At 47.8% G+C, this 26,355-nt stretch overlaps 1 protein-coding gene across 1 annotated transcript in view; it reads left to right on the forward strand.

Annotated features, from left to right (window-relative positions):
• The window catches only part of nphp4 (nephronophthisis 4), a gene marked incomplete at both ends in the record, with an annotated part of 207,644 nt that overhangs the window by 151,163 nt on the left and 30,126 nt on the right, over positions 1-26,355 (forward strand). The window contains 5 exons of the mRNA XM_083641194.1: positions 2,824-2,984; positions 3,683-3,866; positions 18,836-18,970; positions 22,664-22,875; positions 24,967-25,178. Coding sequence (XP_083497320.1) covers positions 2,824-2,984; positions 3,683-3,866; positions 18,836-18,970; positions 22,664-22,875; positions 24,967-25,178 — 904 coding nt within the window. The remainder of the gene's footprint in view (positions 1-2,823; positions 2,985-3,682; positions 3,867-18,835; positions 18,971-22,663; positions 22,876-24,966; positions 25,179-26,355) is intronic.

Raw genomic sequence — 26,355 nt, forward strand, 5'->3', positions numbered from 1 at the left:
TGTCAGCTCTTCCCCACTTGCGAGCACAAACGCACACACCACATTCTCTCTGCCTCTCTCTGCCTCTTTCTCTCTCTCACTATCTCTCTCTCTCTCTCTCTCTCTCTCTCTCTCTCTGCTCTCATTGCCAGCCGCCCACTGCACACAGGCCCAAAGCATGCTGGGAGAATTAATGGGCCAAGCAGAGAGAGTCGGCGGGTGGTTGGGGAGGAGGGAGGGAGGGAGGTGAAGGAGTCTGCAGGGCGGGTTCAAGGAAAGCGAGTTCTGAAGCGGCACACAGTTACCAAGACCTCTTTTCTCTCTGTGTGTCTCTCTCTCCCTCTCTCTGTCTCTCTCCCTCTCCCTCTCTCTCCCTCTCTCTCTCTCCCTCTCTCCCTCCTCATCTGTCCATCTCCATCTCGCTTTCTTTCACCGTCTCGTCTTTGAATCCCCTGTCTGTCTGTCTGTCCTGATGTCCCATTTGGCAGCAGCTTTGAGGTGTATTAATGATGTAACATGCAGTGGGGCAGTTGCATCAAAGATGTCCATATTGGCCTTCTTTCAAGGATCTATAGCATCCAGGCGGCGGCGTCCATCTTTTGATCAAGTTTCTTTCCTTCTGATTTTTCTCCCATCTTCCCATCTTCTCCCCTCCCCTCTCCCCTCTGCCGATCTGAGGAGAGCTGTAGACCAGCACACTAGCATCATCCGCCAACAACCCGCTTCTTTTCACCTGACAGCGAGGAGTTTTACCGGCAGGACGTGCGAGGATCACACTATTCCCCCCTGTTCCCCTCCCACATCCCGAACAGGGTGTTGTCCATCTTTGATATGATGGGAGGCTGCATCACCTAAAACGATGACGTTAGTGTGAGGAGACTTTTAGTGTCCCGTAACCAATTGTGTTTCGGAGGCTTTTCCATCCTGATGAGGTCACATTCAAAGACACAAAATATCATTTATCAGCAGCTTCTATTCAAAATCCTGGCTGTTGGTATCGGCCTTCAAAAACCCTTGGAAACACGACTCGCTGGTAGCACTGGTGGCCTCGAACTGGGGCAACACAGGCTGTCTGAGGACATGCATCATGGGAAAACTGTGAAGGTGTGTGTGTGTGTGTGTGTGTGTGTGTGTGTGTGTGTGTGTGTGTGTGTGTGTGTGTGTGTGTGTGCGGGTGTGTGTGCGGGTGTGCGTGCGGGTGTGCGCGTGCGCTTTTGTGTGTAGGAGAAAAGAGGGATGTCTGTGTGTGTGTGTGTGTGTGTGTGTGATAGAGAGAGAGATACTCATACTGGTCTCTTTAACAGCAGGACTGTCACCAAAGGCCCTCATTACTTCACTTCTCTCCAGTGGCAATACAACAGTGTTAAGGCTTCCTGCACAAACACACAAACACAAACACACACACACACACACACACATACACACACACACACACACACACACACACACACACACACACACACACACACTGCTGTACCCAGGACCCACTCACTAGATGAGATTTAACACACATAGGTGTGTGTGTGTGTGTGTGTGTGTGTGTGCGTGCGTGTGTGCGTGCATGTGCGTGCCTGCGTACATACGTGTGTGTGTGTGTGTGTGTGCGATTGTGTGTGTGTGTGTGTGTGACACAGATAGGGTCAATTTCATTTGAACTGCTTCAAGTCTTTGGATGAGTCAGATTTCATGTTGTACAGCACAAAGCCCTTGTCAGAGAATCAGGGGGCGATCGTGTTTCACTTTCTGCCTCTTACTCTCAACTGACTTAATGAAAATGAAATGGACAACAAATCTGAGCCATGAGGCTGTGTGTGTGTCTGTGTGTCTGTGTGTGTGTGTGTGTGTGTGTGTGTATGTGTGTCTCTGTCTGTGTGTGTGTGTGTGTGTGTGTGTGTGTGTGTGTGTGTGTGTGTGTGTCTGTCTGTGTGTATGTCTTTCTGTGTGTGTGTGTGTGTGTGTGTGTGTGTGTGTGTGTGTGTGTGTGTGTGTGTGTCTGTCTGTGTGTCTGTCTGTGTGTGTGTGTGTGTGTGTGTGTGTGTGTGTGTGTGTGTGTGTGTGTGTGTGTGTGCGCGCGCGCCTGTCTGTCTGTCTGTGTGTGTGTGTGTGTGTCTGTCTGTGTGTCTGTGTCTGTCTGTGTGTCTGTCTGTTTGTCTGTCTGTGTGTTTGTCTATGTGTCTGTGTGTCTGTCTGTGTGTGTGTCTGTCTGTGTGTCTGTCTGTGTGTGTGTCTGTGTGTGTGTCTGTCTGTGTGTGTGTATGTGTGTGTGTGTGTGTGTGTGTGTGTGTGTGTGTGTCTGTCTGTCTGTCTGTCTGTCTGCATATGGCCTTGCATCTGTATCTGCAACCATGTAAAAGGGTGTGGACAAAAGAACAAACAACTACATATAAATATCATGTAGAAGAAGTAGGGCCACGTACCTGTTGCCTTCTGAACAGCTTCAGTGGTCATGCTGTCACTTTGCATCCTGAACTGTGTGTAGTGGACTTACTGAACTGTGTGTAGTGGATACTGGACTGTGTGTAGTGGACTTACTGAACTGTGTGTAGTGGACCCTGAACTGTGTGTAGTGGATACTGGACTGTGTGTAGTGGACTTACTGAACTGTGTGTAGTGGACCCTGAACTGTGTGTAGTGGATACTGGACTGTGTGTAGTGGATACTGGACTTACTGAACTGTGTGTAGTGGACTTACTGAACTGTGTGTAGTGGACTTACTGAACTGTGTGTAGTGGACTTACTGAACTGTGTGTAGTGGACTTACTGAACTGTGTGTAGTGGACTTACTGAACTGTGTGTAGTGGATACTGGACTTCCATTCATCCTTGCGATCCTGTCTTCATCCAGGCTGCCCAGGGCTGCAGATCCAGTTCAGAGTGGATGAGGGCTTCCTTAGGCCAGGCGAGAAGCGCTGGTTCCTGCGCTACCTGGCCCTCTATACCATGCAGGTTGACATCTGGGACAGTGACTCCCTGCTCCTCATAGGCTCCACCGCCATTGAGCTGAAGGTAAAAACTCTGTATATCCACCGGTGGTGTGCCACCATAAGATGCAGATGCAGACCATAACATGGAGAGATGTTTTGTTCAAGGAAAAGAAAATGAATGTGTTCATAGAGGAGGGGCCGAGTTCTGCAGTTATGTTTAAAATGTCAAAGGAAAAGCAAACTGGAGAGAGACTGAAAGAACAAACACAGTACACTGTATACTTGGTGTACTGTATGTGAAGTTGTGCCTCCTGGCCAAGGATGAGGCCGATATACATTTTCATCTGATTTTAATCTGTTCAGAAGAACAGGACACTAAGGCCTTTTTTAATTTGAGTCTTTTCAACTCTGCTTTTTATTGATTAAACCATCTCTCTAGCCTGGATGTGGCATTGATTTTAGCACAACTCGACTTTGTGAAATTTGTTAAACCTTTAATGAGAAAAGTAAGGGAATAGTTTACAAATGGGTTGTTTTGAACTTTTTAACCTTCCTCTCTGATGCTATTCATTTAGCAGAAACGATTCGCCCCCCGCCACTGAGCAGATTGTTTTCTCGTTATCCTGTCTTCTTCTGCTTGTGCGTCTCATCTTCTCTGTCTCTTGATTTGAATATGTGAATATATGAAAATGTGTTCCATGCATCCATGCTAATATACTGTATGTATCTGTTATCTAAATTCTTGTTTTGTTTTGTTTGTACCCTTTTCGCCATCCCCAGTATATGTTGCGTCAGGGCCGCTCGGCAGTGCAGGCCCTCCATGAGGTGGAGGTACTGACCACCGACTACATGGGCGAGGACACCCCGCTGACGAGCACCGAGACAGGCCAGCGCCAGCCCCCTGGCCCCATCACCGTCCACACCGTCCTGAGGGGCAGGCTGCACGTACGCACCGGCAACATCGGTAAGACTTTCCTCTGGATGGAACTGCCACTTTGCTTAGCACTTTCTGGAGACACACGACACCACTCTTAGCCCAATTGTAGCCACAGTTAGACTATCACAACTAGGTTTCAAGACTGGAGCGAGTTGGCGCGAGATTGGGGTGGTTGTACAGATGCTCTTGTACGATGTGAGAGTTTGTTGCTGTTCCCCAAACCCAACTGGTCGTCAATGTGTGTTCCCTGAATCCAATGCCTAGAGCAGGGCTGTTCAATTATAAATTCAATTAGATTATAAAACCAGGAGTAGATGGGCCGAATTGTATTTTTTATTTTTGAAGCTTTTGGTAATGACAATTTTAAGCACACGTCCGGACCTCGGTGACCTCATAGCCGTCTACGGCCATGCTCACTGGGCCACACGGAGGTTTCTTCTGGGCCGCCAATTGAATAGTCCTCAGAAATACTGCAGGCAATGGAAAGAAATGAGAACGCCTAGACTTTCTCAGGATGCCAATAACCTTTTAAATGTGTAATTGTATAATAATGCATCTATGATCGATCGATGTTCTATGGTTGTATAGGTTTGCTGATAGTCCATATCCTATTTGTTAATAGATAGAAGTGTGTGTGGGGGGGGGGGGGCGCTTAATATTGTACACCTTGACACTTGGGACTGATGATTGAGCATATGCTGTTTGTTCACTTGAATGGAAAGCATTTGGTAAGAATGAATCTGATCAGCCAGATTGTTTCCTGTCTCTGTCTCTGTCTCTATCACCGTTAAGGCATGAATTTCAAGGAGAGAAACTAATAAATCATTTGACACGAGTGAGATAGTAAAGCTAGTACTACCCCCTACTGGGACACAAACGAGGGTGGAGAATACATGCACGGAATGAGAGGTGTTGGGAATAACCGGGTACTGTGAATGAGAGGTGTTGAGCATAGCCAGGTACTGTGAATGAGAGGTGTTGAGCATAGCCAGGTACTGTGAATGAGAGGTGTTGAGCATAGCCAGGTACTGTGACACAATGAGAGGTGTTGGGCATAGCCAGGTACTGTGACACAATGAGAGGTGTTGGGCATAGCCAGGTACTGTGACACAATGAGAGGTGTTGGGCATAGCCAGGTACTGTGACACAATGAGAGGTGTTGAGCATAGCCAGGTACTGTGACACAATGAGAGGTGTTGAGCATAGCCAGGTACTGTGACACAATGAGAGGTGTTGGGCATAGCCAGGTACTGTGACACAATGAGAGGTGTTGAGCATAGCCAGGTACTGTGACACAATGAGAGGTGTTGAGCATAGCCAGGTACTGTTACACAATGAGAGGTGTTGGGCATAGCCAGGTACTGTGACACAATGAGAGGTGTTGAGCATAGCCAGGTACTGTGACACAATGAGAGGTGTTGGGCATAGCCAGGTACTGTTACACAATGAGAGGTGTTGGGCATAGCCAGGTACTGTGACACAATGAGAGGTGTTGGGAATAGCCAGGTACTGTGACACAATGAGAGGTGTTGGGCATAGCCAGGTACTGTTACACAATGAGAGGTGTTGGGAATAACCGGGTACTGTGACACAATGAGAGGTGTTGGGCATAGCCAGGTACTGTGACACAATGAGAGGTGTTGAGCATAGCCAGGTACTGTGACACAATGAGAGGTGTTGGGCATAGCCAGGTACTGTTACACAATGAGAGGTGTTGGGAATAGCCAGGTACTGTTACACAATGAGAGGTGTTGGGAATAGCCAGGTACTGTGAATGAGAGGTGTTGGGAATAGCCAGGTACTGTGAATGAGAGGTGTTGGGCATAGCCAGGTACTGTTACACAATGAGAGGTGTTGGGAATAGCCAGGTACTGTGAATGAGAGGTGTTGGGCATAGCCAGGTACTGTTACACAATGAGAGGTGTTGGGAATAGCCAGGTACTGTGAATGAGAGGTGTTGGGCATAGCCAGGTACTGTTACACAATGAGAGGTGTTGGGAATAGCCAGGTATTGTGAATGAGAGGTGTTGGGGATAGCCAGGTACTGTGAATGAGAGGTGTTGGGGATAGCCAGGTACTGTGACACAATGAGAGGTGTTGAGCATAGCCAGGTACTGTGACACAATGAGAGGTGTTGGGCATAGCCAGGTACTGTGACACAATGAGAGGTGTTGGGCATAGCCAGGTACTGTTACACAATGAGAGGTGTTGGGAATAGCCAGGTACTGTGAATGAGAGGTGTTGGGAATAGCCAGGTACTGTGAATGAGAGGTGTTGAGCATAGCCAGGTACTGTGAAGGAATGAGAGGTGTTGAGCATAGCCAGGTACTGTGACACAATGAGAGGTGTTGGGAATAGCCAGGTACTGTGAATGAGAGGTGTTGAGCATAGCCAGGTACTGTGAATGAGAGGTGTTGAGCATAGCCAGGTACTGTGAATGAGAGGTGTTGAGCATAGCCAGGTACTGTGAAGGAATGAGAGGTGTTGGGAATAGCCAGGTATTGTGACAACTATTTCATTCGCATTTCCAAAACACAAACGCTTTTATTTTTTTATATTTTCACACATTTTTTAAATGTGCATAGCTCTTCAGAGAGTTCAAAAGAAAACCTGGCCTTACTATCATCTACATTATGTATATCTACTTCTAAAACATCTGCGAGCAAAGAAAGTAGATTTTTCGATTTATGATCTAACTTTATGCTGTTGAGAGTTGGAGAATGACAGCGAATCCCCAGGGCTGCTGATGTTGAAAGTTCTCATGTGTTTGTGCCAAAGTGAAATCTCTCAGTATGATCGTTCCACTCTATCTAGCAACTGGCCGTCCTCTCCTCTCGCCTCACGGTGATCCAATTTGGGCCGCGGCGCGCCCCCCACGGTGCAATGGCAGCTGTCGATAGCCCGCTCATCATTCATCAAGTGGAGAAACGATACTCCCTCTCATAAACAACACATCACTTTCCAGGCATCAGAAACTCTACCCAGTGCTATAAACAACGTGTCACTCTCCAGGCCTCAGAAACTCTACCCAGTGTCATAAACAATGTGTCCCTCTCCAGGCCTCAGAAACTCTACCCAGTGCCATAAACAACGTGTCACTCTCCAGGCCTCAGAAACTCTACCCAGTGCCATAAACAACGTGTCACTCTCCAGGCCTCAGAAACTCTACCCAGTGCCATAAACAACGTGTCACTCTCCAGGCCTCAAACTCTACCCAGTGCCATAAACAACGTGTCACTCTCCAGGCCTCAGAAACTCTACCCAGTGCCATAAACAATGTGTCACTCTCCAGGCCTCAGAAACTCTACCCAGTGCCATAAACAACGTGTCACTCTCCAGGCCCCAGAAACTCTACCCAGTGCCTCTCATAAACAACACATCACTCTAGTCTCCAGGCCTCAGAACCTCTACCAAGTGCCATTGTTGGGGGGCTAAGTACGACAGTGCCTTTCTCGCTGCGCTTATCGCTCAAAGCGTGTTGAGAACGCAGTGAGGTTGTGATATTGATCTAAAAAGTATCATTCCATCGCAAATCACATCACAATTGCAATATCAGGAAAAAATAATCGCTATTAGTTATTTGGGGGTAAATCATGCAGCCCTTGTGTGTGTGTGTGTGTGTGTGTGTGTGTGTGTGTGTGTGTGTGTGTGTGTGTGTGTGTGTGTGTGGGGCGGTGTGGGTGGGTTCTCTCATGTAAATTCCAATCTAGACTCAGATATCCATCAGGCGCCCAGCCGACAGTCAGATCAATTTGACTGTGGAGGGAAGACTCGCCAGCACTTTGTGCCCTCGCTCTCCCTACTTTTCTCCATTCATCACTCTCTCTCTGTCCTCTCCTATTCATCCATTTCTCCTCTTTTCTCAGCCTCTCTTCCAGCGTGTCTGCAGCTGTTTATTTCAATCTCTCAACTCCCCTCTATCTTCTCTGTTTCTCTCTCTCTCTGTGTCTCTGTGTCCTCTCTGTTCTCTCTCCCTCTGTGTCTCTGTATCTTCTCTGTTTCTCTCCCTCTGTGTCTGTGTATCTTCTCTGTTTCTCTCCCTCTGTGTCTGTGTATCTTCTCTGGTTCTCTCTCCCTCTGTGTCTGTGTATCTTCTCTGGTTCTCTCTCCCTCTGTGTCAGGATCGGAGTTAGACGTGTGGATCTATTCGCGGGTAGTTGATGAAGCTGGGGTGTAGTGGAACTTGATGGCTGGGGCTGCACAGTTCGAGGTTTGGGAACGGTCGCAGAGATTGCCGAAGTTGCTGGTTGCAGGAGTTGCAGGTTGCAGACGTTGCAGAGTTTGGTATGATCCTTGATCTTGATGTGAATTTATGAATCACTGGCGAGGACCTGCAGGAACAGGCCCTTATAGATGTGAATATGACATCACCTGTGTTATGACATCACCAGCGAAAGGCATGAAAGACGCTTATGAATCATGACATCATCAGTGATTGATGACATCATAGTAGGAATGACGACGTCAAAGTAGGAATGATGACGTCATCCTAACAGTACCCTCCCCTCAACGGACGTCACCTGGCGTCCAATGAGGCCATCAAGGATGGCATCTGGGAGACAAAAAATCCGTAGGTTCTGGTGGAGGTGCTCTTCCGCAGGTGGTTAGACGCAGACGCAGGTGGTTAGGCCCCAAAGGGGGTGTAAGAGAGTGAGGTGCTCTTCAGCAGGTGGTTAGATGCAGGTGGTCAGACCCCAAAGGGGGTGTAGGACAGTGGAGGTGCTCCTCCCTAATACAGGATATCGAAGCCATAGATGGACCGATACGTAGATAGAACTTCCACCGGGTCCGGTGGGTCCTCTGGGGCCGGCCATCCCCCGGGGCACGATCCAAACATGGGAGGCTGGGCACCATCAAAAGGGTCAAATGCCGCCGTCTCCGAAGGCAGAGCCACAGGGGGATCTGACTCAGCGAGGCCTGCCCTCCCGACCTGTAGTTTGGGGGGGTCACCCGCCGTCTCCTCCTTTAAACGCCTCTTATTTCTTCTTGCTCTTGACCGAGGGCTGACGACACTACGGGAACCTCCCAGCATGAAGCTGGAACCTACGTGTTGGTCAAGGACAGGAATTGGCTGCTGCTGGGGTACGGGTTCAGACTCGACGAGGGGAAGCTCCACAGGTTGTGCCTCAGGTACGGGTTCAGACTCGGCGAGGGGCAGGTCCACAGGTTGTGCCTCAGGTTGTGCCTCAGGGCCAGCAGACTCGGAGGCCCCCTGCGGGGGGACGGAGCCGATCTGCAGGCAGCGATTGAACTTCCCAATGAGACGATCGACGGTCCTCTCCAACTCGTTAACCCTCTTGGACACACACTGCCACTCCTGGGTCCTGCAGGGAACGCTACCCAACCGTACAGATTCTTCGGCTGGACACGTAGAATCTTGATCCACTGAGAGTACCACGGGCCGGCGAGCGGTGGCACCACTTACTGGACGCCGGGAGCAGGAGGAGAGGTAATGCCCGGCTCGACCACAGTACAGGCAGCTCCGGGTGTCCAAACGGCGCTGCCTCTCCTCTGGTGTGATGCGAACCCTGCCGGTCAGATCACGGTACAGATGGCTGCTGGGACTCAAATGTGGGTGCCCCTGCTCTGGAATGACGCAAACTCCCCCCCAGAATATGCCCTTAGCAGCTGGGGGCGGCCGAGAGGCAGAGCTAGAAGCAACGGCCGCTGTGGACGGGGGAGTAGCAGGTCTGGAAACCTCCGGAAAGGCGGTGCGCTCGAAAGCTGGGGCAGGAGGGGCAGAAGGCTGCGGAATGGCACCCTGGGGGCCTAGCCCGTCGAGACGATCTAGCCGGCCAATCAAGAGGGCGTGCCGATCAGCGGCTTCGGAAGCCAGAGCCTGGATTGCTTTTTCCTGCTGGGCGTGCCGATCAGTGGCTTCGAAAGCCAGAGCCTGGATTGCTTTTTCCTGGTGGGCAATCAGGCGTCTTGACTCGAGTGCGAGCTCAATTATCATTCGAAAGGCCTCCCTGATTGGCGGAGATGTATCCGCTAGATCCAGTTCTGAGTGATTCATACTGTCAGGATCGGAGTTAGACGTGTGGATCTATTCACGGGTAGTTGATGAAGCTGGGGTGTAGTGGAACTTGATGGCTGGGGCTGCACAGTTCGAGGTTTGGGAACGGTCGCAGAGATTGCCGAAGTTGCTGGTTGCAGGAGTTGCAGGTTGCAGACGTTGCAGAGATTGGTATGATCCTTGATCTTGATGTGAATTTATGAATCACTGGCGAGGACCTGCAGGAACAGGCCCTTATAGATGTGAATATGACATCACCTGTGTTATGACATCACCAGCGAAAGGCATGAAAGACGCTTATGAATCATGACATCATCAGTGATTGATGACATCATAGTAGGAATGACGACGTCAAAGTAGGAATGATGACGTCATCCTAACACTCTGTGTCTCTGTATCTTTTCTGGTTCTCCCCCCTCTGTGTCTCTGTATCTTCTCTGTTTCTCTCTCCCTCTGTGTCTCTGTATCTTCTCTGTTTCTCTCTCCCTCTGTGTCTCTGTATCTTCTCTGGTTCTCTCTCCCTCTGTGTCTCTGTATCTTCTCTGGTTCTCTCTCCCTCTGTGTCTGTGTATCTTCTCTGGTTCTCCCCCCCCCTCTGTGTCTCTGTATCTTCTCTGGTTCTCTCTCTCTCCCTCTGTGTCTCTGTATCTTCTCTGGTTCTCTCTCTCTCCCTCTGTGTCTCTGTATCTTCTCTGGTTCTCTCTCCCTCTGTGTCTCTGTATCTTCTCTGGTTCTCTCTCTCTCCCTCTGTGTCTCTGTATCTTCTCTGGTTCTCTCTCTCTCCCTCTGTGTCTCTGTATCTTCTCTGGTTCTCTCTCCCTCTGTGTCTCTGTATCTTCTCTGGTTCTCTCTCTCTCCCTCTGTGTCTCTGTATCTTCTCTGCTTCTCTCTCTCTCCCTCTGTGTCTCTGTATCTTCTCTGGTTCTCTCTCCCTCTGTGTCTCTGTATCCTCTCTGGTTCTCTCTCTCACCCTCTGTGTCTCTGTATCTTCTCTGGTTCTCTCTCCCTCTGTGTCTCTGTATCTTCTCTGGTTCTCTCTCCCTCTGTGTCTCTGTCATCAAGCTGTAATGAACCTGTCTCTTATTTGGTGGGCGGTAAGGGATGTGGAGGAGGGTCATTAGTGTTTGCCGAAGGCGGGCATCAAGAAGCAAGAAGAAGCACACATTACCCACAGGAAGACAGATGGATCTGTAAAGACTCTGACACCAGCCTGCTCGACAGAAGAAAATGTCTCCATTGTACGTTTCTGCAATCCACACGCGTGTGCACAAACACGCCCCCACACGCATTATACATGTACATGCATGCATCCGTATACATATGCATTGCTCGCACATGCCAAGCACATGTGCACACATGTAGACAGACAGGTGTAGCAGAGCATGGACAGGTTGTGTGATGACAGAAAGGCAGGAGAGTTGATAGATGGCAGGAAGGAGAGGTAGGGCACACCACTGTCCTCACGTGGAAACCTCATTACTAGATTTTTGATATTGTTCAACCGCAATTGAAAGGTCATGTGGCTCCTCTCTATGAGTGGAGAACATTTGATGACCCCTAAAGGACTGGAGAGATGACCTCTAAAGGACTGGAGGGATGACCTCTAAAGGACTGGAGGGATGACCTCTAAAGGACTGGAGGGATGACCTCTAAAGGACTGGAGGGATGACCTCTAAAGGACTGGAGGGATGACCCCTAAAGGACTGGAGGGATGACCTCTAAAGGACTGGAGAGATGACCTCTAAAGGGCTGAAGGGATGACCTCTAAAGGACTGGAGAGATGACCTCTAAAGGGCTGGAGGGATGACCTCTAAAGGACTGGAGGGATGACCTCTAAAGGACTGGAGGGATGACCTCTAAAGGACTGGAGGGATGACCTCTAAAGGACTGGAGGGATGACCCCTAAAGGACTGGAGGGATGACCCCTAAAGGGCTGGAGAGATGACCCCTAAAGGACTGGAGGTATGACCTCTAAAGGACTGGAGGGATGACCCCTAAAGGACTGGAGGGATGACCCCTAAAGGACTGGAGGGATGACCTCTAAAGGACTGGAGGGATGACCCCTAAAGGACTGGAGGGATGACCTCTAAAGGACTGGAGGGATGACCTCTAAAGGACTGGAGGGATGACCTCTAAAGGACTGGAGAGATGACCTCTAAAGGACTGGAGGGATGCCAAAGATGCATGTTGGACAAGCTGAAAACAAGGTTTTTTGTGTTGACATTTGGGAGATACAGGACAAGCTTTTCAGCTGCAGAGTTGGAGGGAGAGGTGTTTGGAAAAGGATGACGAAGATAAGATAAACTTTATTAATCTCACACCTGGGAAATTCACTTGTTACAGCAGCTCAAGAGTCAGAGTAGAAGAAAGCAGTGATAGAGCGACAAAAATACCTAAATATATACACTACTGTATATATGCCTTTCGCCTACAGTAGATAAGACAATCATGGACAACTGCACAGGACAACTCCACACATGCAGTAATTAGATGGTGTGCATGACCATACTAAGAATATATAGAAAATGACCATACTAAGAATATATAGAAAAAATATATACAACAATATTGCACCTGTAACTACAATAGTTGCACAAAAACTGGACTGTACCGGATACAATACAATACAACAGACACATGGTGTGCATGACCAGATATACAGTATAATAATAATAAAAACAATTATCTATAACTTAAAGAATTGCACAGATACTAGACTGCACAGGATGCATGGAATTGCACAGGACAGTTGCACATTTAAAGATGAATAAATAATTAATAAATAATATGAGTAAGTAGGTACTTGGCCAATTCCCCCTGCTGTCCCAGTTGTTGCTCCACCCCCCCTGCTGATCTGGGGAGAGCCATAGACTAGCACATGCCTCCTCCGATACTTCTTTTCACCTGACACCTGAGGGGTTTCACCGGCAGGACGTAGGGCATGGGAGGATCACACTATTCCCCCAGCTCCAGGACCAGGACACATCCCCTCAGTGTGGCTTAATCCCACCCACAGACACGGCCAATTGTGCCTGTGTGGATGCCCAGCCAAGACGGGGGCTCGAACCTGTGACCCTCATGTTGGTAGGCAGGGAATCTACCGCTGCACTACCCGGATGCTCATGTCATGCTAGTGTTGGGTGTTGAAAAGACTGCCGTTGGAAATAATGACCTGCGGTAAAATAAGCAAGGCAATAGAAGGAGAGGGCGACCAAGTTGAAGCATTATGAGCAGTTTTATTATCAAGGACCTTGTTTATATTGAGTAATGTACTGATTTACTGTATTCTCAGCAGTGCATTATCAGATGATGATAATAACTGGTCTATTGTACTGTATGTTTCATATCATTTGGCTCTAGCTATCCTAAATGTCTATTTCCCTCTCTGTCATTATAATTTGCCTGCAGACAGCGCGCGTCCTGCTCTCTCCATTTTCTAATTGTATGTGTTTCAGTCATGCGTGCTATTAATCATGTCTTTACTTTGCCCTGTTGGGAATTCATCAGAATGAGCCTTTATTGGAAGCAGTGAGTGGCAGACTGTCATTTCCACACGAGAAAGAGTGAAACACCAAATTATATCCTTTTTAATTATCACAAGGTGGGATTGACAAGTAATTAATTAAATGGTAATGATATGTGCTGTCTGGCCCATTCAATCATGTTCTGAAGCTGCTTTTATTAATAGCCTGAGAGGCCAAAAGGAAGGAAGCGGCTTCATCAGGATCATGTGGAGTTGCGGCTTCAAGGGGGAGTTGAGTTTTGCTGCGGTATGAGGTCTTATCAAAGGAGAAAACTACTCCCATACACAAGATACCCGCTCTTTACACAAGACACCTGCTCTTTCCATGAAACTGACTGACTGGTGAATGCAGGGGAAAGCTACGACGCTTTTAAATCCACATGAGCCATGAAGATGGAGCTGTTAGAAATGGAAGAGATGCGTTAAAACCCCCTGGAAACCATGGAGAAAAACACGCGTGAAATGTAGCTAACGATGAGTTTAGATATAGATATAGTTTAGATGAGTTTAGATATAATGTAGGTAACGATGAGTTTAGATCAAAACACAGTCTCACAGAAAATTGTAAAATAGCAACGTTTTGGACCAACGTTGCTATGTTACAATTTCGGCTAGAAAATTGTAGGTAACATTCTGAGATCTTAGGGTTAGGGGAGGGGGAGGGGTTAGAAACAGAAAATCTCTGTAAACCACGCCCAAACCACGCCCACCCCTGTAGAAACGTACGTTACCATTTTACAATTTCTGAGCCGAAATTGTAACATAGCAACGTTGCTATTTTACAATTTATTTGGAGATCGGGTTGGTTTAGATATAGGTGAATTAAGCCTGCTTTGTGCCACCGCCGGAGGGGGTCCACGTCTGCCTCATTAAAGCACGCTCGCTGTCTGCGTGGTAGGCCAGACTTGATCAAGCCTCGCATTTCACCCAGAGGTGACAGAGAGAGAGAGAATCTGCTTATCCTGAAGGGTCGGCCGCCCGGAACGGGGAGAAAAATGGACTATCGCAGACTATTTTGAAAGCCCCTCGGTGCTTGCTCCCATTTGTTCTGGGGGGCAGTAAATCAGCGCTTTGTTGTGGCCTTAACCTTAAGAATTACCAGCAGAGCAGCGAGGGCGGGCCGGCGGCAGCGCGGGACGGGGGTTATTGTCATGCAATGCCGAGCGGGACTCAATAAATCTGATAGAGTTCAGCCCCCCTGGTACTCTCTTCACAATTAGTCTCCCCGGCGCCGACAGCTTAGAGCGCCCGACGTGCCGGCCGGGGGCCTCCCTCCATCCCCGCCACCAAAAACCTGGAGGATCAGCTGCTCGCATCGCAGTCAGGAGGGTCCTCGTTCTCGCCAATTCCTGCCAACGCCGTTCAACAGTTAGCGAGTGATGAACGACCCAGAGCGATGCGTTTACGTCAGCCCGGATTAACGCTAAAGTAGGTATTGTCTTGATGAGTTTACCGATGACGGCGGCAATAGCAGATTCATAAAGGTGATTTGAATGATTAAGACCATAGGGTCGTGAGCGGGGGTCCATCAACGGTCCATTTGTTTTCTTGGGGGGGGGCGAGTGTTAATCATACACTATCCTATCATCATACTGTACACTATCATGTCCTTGCAGGCTTAATGTATCAATCATCAGAGTATTCCTCTGCCTACAGGAGAGAGGATGAAAGGCTCATAACGAGGCACCGCGAATGAGATCTCCATGGCTTTGTTATCGATTTGGAGATGTTTATATGGCGGCAGACGGAACGCGTTCACAGTAATATTGGGGGGAAATATAACTCAAACAAAATGTGACGTTTATATTTGGCTGAATTCAGTGGCCGGGGATGGATGATGGATGAGGAGGGAAATGCGTAGGGAAGGCAGACACCTCAGCCATTAATCTGCAGAACAACCGCTGTCTGTGTCTGTTTGCATGGCAACAGCAGCTCCCCGTGCCGCCTGACACCAGCTCCCCGTGGCTCACGGAGCTGCCACCTAACACCAGCTCCCCCCATGGCTCACGGAGCTGCCACCTGACACCAGCTCTCCCCGTGGCTCACGGAGCTGCCACCTGACACCAGCTCCCCCCCGTGGCTCACAGAGCTGCCACCTGACACCAGCTCTCCCCGTGGCTCACGGAGCTGCCACCTGACACCAGCTCCCCCCGTGGCTCACGGAGCTGCCACCTGACACCAGCTCCCCCCCGTGGCTCACAGAGCTGCCACCTGACACCAGCCCCCCCCCCCGTGGCTCACAGAGCTGCCACCTGACACCAGCTCCTCCCCGTGGCTCACAGAGCTGCCACCTGACACCAGCTCCCCCCGTGGCTCACGGAGCTGCCACCTGACACCACCTCCCCCCTGTGGCTCACAGAGCTGCCACCTGACACCAGCTCCCCCCCGTGGCTCACGGAGCTGCCACCTGACACCAGCTCCCCCCGTGGCTCACAGAGCTGCCGCCTGACACCAGCTCCCCCCCTGTGGCTCACGGAGCTGCCACCTGACACCAGCTCCCCCCGTGGCTCACAGAGCTGTCACCTGACACCACCTCCCCCCTGTGGCTCACAGAGCTGCCACCTGACACCAGCTCCCCCCCCCCGTGGCTCACGGAGCTGCCACCTGACACCAGCTCCCCCCCCCCCGTGGCTCATGGAGCTGCCACCTGACACCAGCTCCCCCCGTGGCTGACGGAGCTGCCACCTGACACCAGCTCTCCCCGTGGCTCACAGAGCTGCCACCTGACACCAGCTCCCACCCCTGTGGCTCACGGAGCTGCCGCCTGTTAGCACTTTGTTGATGAAGGAGTTTGTGGAGGGTACTTTCAGCCCCCCTCCTGAAACTCCCACCAGCTCGCAGGGGTGTCGCTTTCGGGCAATAAAGCCACTTAATCGCTGCACTCGCTACGCTTCACACGAAAGCATCCTTCATGAAGTCTCCTAAAGCCTCTCAGGAAATGTTCAAACTTCTTCCACTATAATTAAGCACTAGGCCAATTTGGTTAGTTAAGTTGAGACTTTCCAAAGCACAGAAGCTCTGGCAAAGTGCAGTGTTTTAATGAATTGTAACCTTTTGTTTTAATTACAGTTTCGATCATCTGTTGTAAATAGTGACTAAAATCTGCCAAATGTCGGCCTCATTATACCCATCAATGACAAAAAACAGGTTGTTTTGACCTCTTGGTATTTTGAAAAGGCACCTGGGACGGGGTGGGTGGGGGAATCTGCATGTTGGCACCGCGGTCGTGACTCAATTATCTCTGTCACACTTCCGTTACCTGCCATTTAGCACGCAGAAAGGATGCAAGTCAGCCTCTCGCCTATGGATCATGGTTCAGCACCAGAGAGGAAAACTCGATATCGATCATCATTCACAGTCTTAGTACAATCGCAGTGTTTCACACCTGCTGCCTGTAAAACGGACTGGAAGCATTATGATGACTCTGTTATTTAGGAACAGGAATGGGAAGACAAAAGAGGTTGGACGCCAAATTCAGTCTGTTTTCCAAGAAGCAGGTTTTGCCAGATAAGCCGTAAAATGACAGCGTGGCTATTTACATAACAGCATAAGGTTTCTTATATAATAGGACTATGGCTAGGACATTCCAAACAACTAATTCATATGCTTCATTCATATGCATGAGTTTTTTTGGGTGAGGTGCTGTCTATATAGGTGACATTTTGATCAGGCTTGCTTGTGATGAGACCTAAACTGATCTACAGAATCGATAGCAGTGAACCAGCAGGGCCATATTTAGCTTCTTGTTATTGACTTGACTTTCTGCATCGCACTGAGCATCAATCAGCATGACACTCTGCATGTCACCAGCTGTCTCTGTCCAGACCTTTCTGACACTTTTTCAGGCCACTAATGAATAGCTGCAGCCAGGCTTCCATACATTGATCCTGCCCAGAGTCTTTGAAGCCATTGGTTCACCTGGACTTTGTGCATTTTGGCTCCATCTCCAGTGAACATGTCTCTTTTTCACATCTGGCTTCAAAGAGAGTGTTATAGCCAACAACAGGCTGGCAGGATCTGGCTGCAGATCTTGCCTTGGCTTGTTACTTCAAGAGGTGCTAGACCCCCAGAGTCTGGAGCCAGTGCCAGAGTGCTAGCTAACACAGACTTGGCCTTTATACAGAATCCATCAGAGTTACAGAGATAACTGTGGTTCTTTGCGATTATGATCTTGATCCTGGAAGCAAGCTAGACTGGCTCCTCAGCTCTCCAGAGGGCCTGTTTTATATTCCTCCTTTCTTCTTTTCAATCGTTTGTTTTCATTCATTTGAACTTTTTTCTGCTCTCTGGAGGTACAGTGCAGCGGTTCTCAAACTTTTTTGGCTTCACTATAGGGCTGGCCCTAATACCAGTTTTTGGACTCCGGATATTCACTGTTGAAGGACCCCCCAAAAAAAACACTGCAGCTCCAAACTTGTCTTAACACGGCTACTAAAGCAAAGACACACTAGCTTATGAAATAGCAGTCTCGCGTGGTCAGACCCAACGTCTTACGTCAGCACACTTACTTGCCCTATAGGAATTCCTACGGTAAAATCTGATTGGCTGGGCTGTTATGATATGATATGATATGATATGATACTTTATTGTCCACCATGGTGGACATTTTTCTTTGGCTTCTCTTCCCATAGAGATACATTGTGCACAGTCAGCACACCATAAAACGTAAAGACATAGAACATAAAACACACATGTACAAGTTAAGACATAGATGGTGCAAATAAGCATATGGTTACAAATACAAACACCTAACTAAAAATGGCTTCCTACCTATCTAAGATACCAGTCATATACCTACCTACCTAAAATATTACAAATACAACACCTAACTAAAATGGCTTCCTAGTGCCTACCTATCTAAAATACCAGTCATATACCTACCTACCTAAAATATTACATAGCGCAGCAGTGACAGCACACAGGACAATTCATTTATTTAATGACCGTATGGCACAGGGGATAAAGGAGTTTTTATAAATGTTCTGGTTGGCCCTTGGGACCCTGAATCGACGACCGGATGGAAGTAGCTGGAATGCAGAGTTCAGTGGGTGCGAGGCATCACCACTGATCTTCCTGCCTTTCCTGATAACAGCCTTTTCAAAAATGTTGGAAAGCTGTTTTTGTGTTTTGCCAACAATTTTACTTGCTATTTTAACTATTCGAGAAAGTTTGTTTTTGCTCTTAGCTGATAGTGCTAGTGATTTGCTGATAGTCCAGCTCTCTGCCTGCATGGGTGCATTGTTCAAAATGTATCGCCCCACGACTTGTGTCACGCCGTCCGTGGCGTTGGTCACGCATTTTGTTTTGGTCCTTAACCACTTTTCAAGAGTTGTGCCCCAGATGTAGATATCTACAGAGCCCTGGCTACTGCAAGTCTAATGAAATACTTGAAAGAAGCGAGCTTGTGTTTTAGTTAACCAAAGTGACAATGGAAATGTCAAATGCTTGGTCCTTCAGGTTGCCCAATGGATCCTGGCCGGAGGAGGGCAGGGGATGTGCCTCTGTCTCATGCCCACATCATCACACCTCGTGACAGCCCCGCTGGCTTCAGAGGGGGCAGCATGTCCTCCAACAGCATCCTGCAGCTCAATGGTAAGAAGACCTCACATCCCACTGAACTGTGTCTGTCTGTGTGGCTTTGTTTGTATTCGCACACAAATGTATTTATGTGCCCAGCCACATATCCATTTACTTAAAGGAACACTGCCGATTCTCAACCAGCTTTGTATCATTACAAAATTAATAGTATAGTAGTAATCAACTCTCAATAACTGTCAAACTAAATGAATGTCTGCAAAACGGTTTACATTTTTCGGATATACGACTGATTTTGTAATGAAACAAAGCTGGTTGAAAATGGACAGAGTGTACTTTAACATGTACGGTTAAAGTACAATCGGCCAAAAAGAGTTGGAAAATATCGGCATATTGGATATCGATATGACTGATATCGGGGGGGAAATCCAATATGGTGCATCCTTAGGGTGTGCCAACTTGCAGTCTTTCTTTTGGGCGGTGACCATGTGACCATGCGACCATGCTTTTGCCTTGATCATTTCACATAATGTCTGTTGGCTCCGCCACTGAACCACTCAATTTGCAGCCTAATTGAGCCTGCAGAAGCATCTCTGGTGGCTGGCCACAGCCCTGTTTGTATTGTGTGTGTGTGTGTGTGTGTGTGTGTGTGTGTGCGCGCGCGCATGTGTGTGTGTGTGTGTGTGTGTGTGTGTGTGCGCGCGCATATGTCCATGCACATGCTCAGCCCAAGCAGACACACACACACACACACAGTGTGTGCACGGTATCTATCCCAGCGTGCTACCACCATACATCTCCTACAGCAGTGATACTCAACTTGTGGCGCCCCCTGTGTGGCCCGCGATGGAATTGCTTTTTTTTTTTTTTTTTTTTTTTTTTTACACAGTGCACCTGAACGCAACATGCAAGATACGCAAGATATGAATAAGTGTCCAAATGTTCATGTCATTCTGGCCAATACTCCACTTCTGTTATAGCATTTCAGTCTGGAATATGGAATATCTTTCAATAATCTATCATTTAGCTGCTAAATTGTCAAATACTGCCATCTGCTCGCTACCCAGGCACTTATGTATGTACTTAACCTAACTAACTTAACCTAACTAACTATCCGGTGTGCACAACATTGTCAGACTAAACTCCGGCTGACACCCCAAAAACCTACAATCCGCTACAGAAAAATGTATATTGTTTGTTTATTAACTGGCCCCTGGCCTTCTATCATTTCACAAAAGTGGCCACCGGGCAAAGCAAGTTGAGTATCCCTGTCCTACAGTATCTATCCTAGCCTGCTACCACCATACATCTCCTACACTATCTATCCCAGCCTGCTACCACCATACATCTCCTACACTAAGTACTTGTGGAAAACACTACCCCCCACCCACCATGACCTCCACTCTCTCTTACACATAGCACATTAAACCCCATCCCCATGCCACCTCACCTTTCATGCCATTTAAACACACAAGGCACCTAATTGCTTTCTGTGGACTCCAGTCACTATAACAAGCCATGCTGAACAGAGTGACTGTACACTCTGTGTGTGTGTGTGTGTGTGTGTGTGTGTGTGTGTGTGTGTGTGTGTGTGTGTGTGTGTGTGTGTGTGTGTGTGTGTGTGCGTGCGTGCGCATGTGTGCGTGTGTCTATCTGTGTGTGTGCATGCCAACGTGCACGCACAGTTCCCTCGACTACTCTCCCTCCCACTCCAGTCTGCCTGTGGCTGTGTAGGAAGCAGTGTACCCAGACGCTATCTGGATGGGTGACTGGCAGTGGACCCAGTGTCTCTTTGATAAGGAGGCATGGAAAAACGTCCAGGGATAAAGAGTGCTGCTGGGAGGAGGGGGGGGGGGGGGGGGGGGTGCTGCTCAGAGAGGGAGGGGGAGAGAGGGGTAAGGGAGGGTGGGTGCTGCTGGGAGAGGGAGGGGGTAAGGAAGGGGGTGCTGCTGGGAGAGGGAGGGAGGGAGATTTTCAAGTGGGCCATGAGTCGGAGAAGGTTGGGAACCACTGCTAATAAGGATACATTAATTAACCCTTAGTTAATGCTTATTAAGGGTTAGTTAACCTTAGCCTAACCATTAACAAACCCTATACTATTAAATAATGCATAATCCTTAGTTAACATGAACACCATTAGTAAATGATTACTAGAGACATTAGTTAACTGTTCGGGTTAGTTCATTATTATTATTAAGCATGAACTAACCCATAATAACCGAAATCCATTATGCCTGGTTAATTATCACTGAGGAGCAACAGAGTCGAGCAATATTCCGGCAAGGTTTTGAGATGAAAGAAGGCTACACGTTCTCCATCACATGGACACAATGGCTTGAGTGTTGCTTCTCAGGTCAGATAGCAAAAATATTATTTGAGCAGCTTAGGTTTGTTCATGTTTGAGTGTTGTTTAGAGTGCATTGCAAAACTAGACACACTTTCCTATCAAATCATTTAAAGACGATTGGTAATTTGCATGATCCAATCCAAATATCCATCCATCCATCCATCCATCCATCGTTAACTGCTTATCTGGGATCGGGTCGCAGCAGGGGACCCCAAACATCCCTTTCCTTGGCCACATTAACCAGCTCTGACTGGGAGATCCTGAGGTGTTCCAGCGTGGACAATTTAATCACTCCACCTGGTCCTCTGTCTGCCCCCGTGGTCTCCTCCCAGCTGGACGCTCCTCCTGGTCCTCTGTCTGCCCCGTACGTGCTCTCCTCCCAGCATGGACGTGCCTAGAAAACCTCCCTAGAGAGGCGATCAGTAGTAGTAGACTAGTAGATGAATCAATTATTTTAATCAGGTCTTGCAGTGCTGGCAGAGCATGAGGATACATAGCAATGGAGGGGAGAGATGGCCTGTCTTCACTTTAGTCAGGGTTTGGCTCACTTGTAGTGGTAGGAAAGAGAACAGGCCACCACGCTAAAATGTCCTTTCAAAAGTTTAATAAAGCATCTGGGCATAGCAGCAATGAACGTTTCAGCCAAAATGCAACAAATGTTTAAGCCAAAAGGCCACAAACCTTTTGTTGCTGCTATGCCCAGATGATTTTTTTTAAACTTTTGACATTTAGCGTGCTGGCCTGTTCTCTTTTCAAAATTGTTTGTTTATGCCCTGCACCTGAGTTTTTCTCTTTGAATGGATTGTACCACCACTTGTAGTGGTGCCAGATGTTTGACTGGACATACTGTATGCCCAAAATGGCAAAGCGATTAGATTTCACTCTGCTCAGTAAATATATTACTGATTTCACTCTGCTCAGTAAATATATTCCTGATTTCACTCTGCTCAGTAAATACTGTATATTCCTGATTTCACTCTGCTCAGTGAATATATTCCTGATTTCACTCTGCTCAGTAAATATATTCCTGATTTCACTCTGCTCAGTGAATATATTCCTGATTTCACTCTGCTCAGTAAATATATTCCTGATTTCACTGTGCTCAGTAAATATATTCCTGATTTCACTCTGCTCAGTACATTCCTGATTTCACTCTGCTCAGTAAATATATTCCTGATTTCACTCTGCTCGGTAAATATATTCCTGATTTCACTCTGCTCAGTAAATATATTCCTGATTTCACTGTGCTCAGTAAATATATTCCTGATTTCACTCTGCTCAGTAAATATATTCCTGATTTCACTCTGCTCGGTAAATATATTCCTGATTTCACTCTGCTCGGTAAATATATTCCTGATTTCACTCTGCTCAGTAAATATATTAGTTTGTCCTTTCTGCTGCAGCGAGGAACACGGCGCGAGCACAGCGGCTGCAGACGGACGGGGAACTCATGGCGTTCAGAAACAAGATCCAAGCCGACGCCTTGGCGCCCGGCAGACGCCACCCGGACGACGCCGGCGACGCCCACCGGCACAAACTCAACCGCATGGCTGCCGTGCATCAGCGGGAGGGCGAGGGGGACGCGGTGAGCCAACCTAAAGCCACAAAAATCACGGTGAGGTCAAACTCTGCTCTTGAGCCGCAGGAATTAGTGCTAAAACCCGGAAGTTAGTACTTCCTGGTTCCCTCGTCTGGAAGTCAATGGAATTTTTGTATGGGGATTTTGGTTAGCTGCCTGAAATAAAGTCCGGCTGTAGCTCAGGAGGTAGAGCGGGTCGTCCACTAATCACTTTGGATAAAAGAGGTCGGTGGTTCGATCCCCGCCTCCTCTAGTCTGCATGTCGAAATGTCCTCGGGCAAGACACTGAACCCCCAATTGCTCCCGATGGCTGTGCCAGCACCCTGCGTGGTAGCTTGCTGCCATCGGTGTATGAATGTCTGTGTGAATGGGTGAATGTACCTACTGACTGTAAAGCCCTTTGGATAAAAGCGCTATATAAATGCATAAATGCAATCCATTTTACCATCACTCAAAATCTCCCCCTTTTTCTTTTAATTACCACTGGGCTGCTGAAACACTTGATGTACTGACCCAGTGGTAATTAAAAGGAACAAATTTGGATTTTGAGTGCTATAAACTAGCAAGGTTCTGCCCTCGCACTAAGACAGGCTTAAGATATGGCCCATAGAGTTTATGATTAGCAAATTATGTGCTCATTATCATGCTTCTTGAAATGCTGGTTATAGTGTTTAGAAAAAGAAGGTTGCGCTTCAACAATGGGTTTCTCAGTGGAGTGCCAAACCCAAAATCCAAAATATGTTCAAAAAAGAGCCTTCTTCAGAGCGTTGAAGAAGGCTCTTTGCCGAAACGCGTAAGCGTTTTGTTTTTGTGTGATGTGAGCCAATAAATCAAGTGAAATGTGAGTATTTTGTCCTCCTTGACTTTGAAAACTGAGATGTGCTACCCTTTCAGCCTTTTTTGAACATATGCTGGTTATAGTGTTTGCAGGTTTGTTTTCAAAAGATTTGCTCATGTGTTCTTGGCTGCCTTCTGCGAGGAGCCTGCGTGACATGGAAACCAAAAGGGTTGGACTTGGTCACCTTCTGTACAAATGGCACACATCTTTTTCAGCCTGGTCTCACACAGTTTTGTGACATTTATCAGCAGCAGACGGTGGGCTTGACATTGAAATAACACAGTGGTGGTGGAGGTCAGGTGATGGATGGGCGGATACATTTACCTTGAACTACGATGACCCGGGCTCGATCCCCCCAACTCATGAGAGATGGGGACTACTGGGAGTGAAGTTTGCATCTTCAGCGAATGTCTTTCTTATTTAACCGTGACTAAAAAACGTACGCTAACCAAAGTTTTTGTGGCTTAACCTTGACCAAAGTCTTTTATTTGCCTAACGTTAGCCTGGATCTTAAGCAAAGTTGTTTTACTTGCCCAAACTTGGCCATCAGATAAACTTTCACATTGTGAACACATGGAAATAGTGTCACATCATCCTTGTGTGGTGGAGAAACATACTGTAATCTTCACATTATTCGAGTTTGTGCTCATTTAATATAACAGGGTTCCTTCCTACACAGGTCTGAAAAGTCTGGAAGTATTAAAAATTGTGTCATCTGCAGGTCTTGAAAGGTTTAGGAATTTGAGGGGGGAAAATTCTGGACAGGTATGGAAAAAGTTGTGGTTCCGGTCCGATACACACCTAATTCTAGCTTTGATGTTGTTCTAGACTAGAGCCACTCTGAGTCCACAGTTTGTGTTGATGTGAAGAATAATGTTCAGAGAGAGGGATGCTCTTCTTACCCAGCTGCTGTCAGCAGGCATTATATCAAATACCCTGCACCAACATCACATCCATGCAGTCAAGAACATCGAGTCTGCCTGCCAAAATATGGAGTTTCAGAATGGAAACCATGTAGGAACTCTGCCAATCATCTCACATGTTCTGATATTTGTGTCTGTGAAGAACAATCTTCATCTATACAGTGATACGACCTAGTTAGCAGGGGCAAGATGTCTATCTGCATAAATCATATTGAACACCAGACAAAATCTTAGACAAAAAGTATGGGAATTTTTTATAATTGGAAATGTGCAGGAACCCTGATATCATTTTATGACACTGTTTCCTGCTTTCATCTGAACTTTTCTTTCTTTCTTTTGACCCGTTGCCGTCTCCTGGGCTGTCAGGCTGGGAGGCTGGCCAGAGAGATGCATCAGATCAGGCCCTACCAGGAGCAGAGCAAGGCAGACGGTATCGCCAACATGCTGAGCCAGGCCATCAGCACCCAGCACCTGCTGTACGCCAGCCTGGGCTCTGCTGAGTATCTGGAGTTTGTCCTGAGAAACCCCTTCAACACATCGCAGACCGTCACCATCCACAGTGACCACCCCGACCTCAGGTAAGGCTGGGCACACACACTACAGCAGTGACCACCCTGACCTCAGGTAAGGCTGGGCACACACACTACAGCAGTGACCACCCTGACCTCAGGTAAGGCTGGGCACACACACTACAGCAGTGACCACCCAGACCTCAGGTAAGGCTGGGCACACACACTACAGCAGTGACCACCCTGACCTCAGGTAAGGCTGGGCACACACACTACAGCAGTGACCACCCTGACCTCAGGTAAGGCTGGGCACACACACTACAGCAGTGACCACCCTGACCTCAGGTAAGGCTGGGCACACACACTACAGCAGTGACCACCCTGACCTCAGGTAAGGCTGGGCATACACTACAGCAGTTGTTCCCAAACTGGGGGGCCGGGGGGCAGAGGAACTACAGGGTGTGTACTAGTGTGCATTTGTGTGTGCGGTGCATTACTTAGTGTTTAAATTAGTTTTATTGTCTGTTGTGAGACAGCTTGTTTTGGTGGGTGGATCGGTGTGCGTACATTATTTAGTGTCTCTTTTCTTCCATTCCGTTTCAAGACAACTTGTTTTTTGTTTTGTTTTTATTATTTATTTTGAGTACAACAGCATGTAACAGAGTTTATATCAGCACAAAATTGTGTTCTCTGCTGTCCATTTTCCACTTGTAGTAGAGAAATGAAAATAAAAATAAATAAATGGGAAAAAAGGAGATAAGCTATACAAATACATTTTTGAAACCGTGTACAATTTGGGAGAGTTAGTGTACAAAAGGGGTCAGAGTGAGATAAGGGTAAGAATAAGAGCAGCGGAGAGGTCATCGTTTTCCAGTCTGTGGTAGAGAGAGTCTGAATAGGCCCCGTGTGCGGAAGAGAGGGAGAACATGCATTTTCCTTATACATGATAGGTGAGAGGTGTGTGAGAATAGAGTGAATAGGTGTGTGGATTGTGTCACGTATGGAAGTATGGGAGGGGGGCAGGAGAAAAAGTTACAAAATGTTTCTACCCTATGTGTCGTTCATAAAGTAAAGAGACAATAATTCAAAGATGAGTCACGACCTCCACAAAATCTGGCCTTAAGGACCGTATGTATTTTACCCATTTAGACCGTAGTTTAATGAAGAGGCCTTTCTGGAGACGAAGACAAAGAGTGATCCTTTCCATTACATCGATGTCATTTACTATATCCAACCATTCTTGTAT

Source organism: Poromitra crassiceps, assembly GCF_964638095.1.
Source record: "Poromitra crassiceps genome assembly, chromosome: 8".
Taxonomy (NCBI): domain Eukaryota; kingdom Metazoa; phylum Chordata; class Actinopteri; order Beryciformes; family Melamphaidae; genus Poromitra; species Poromitra crassiceps.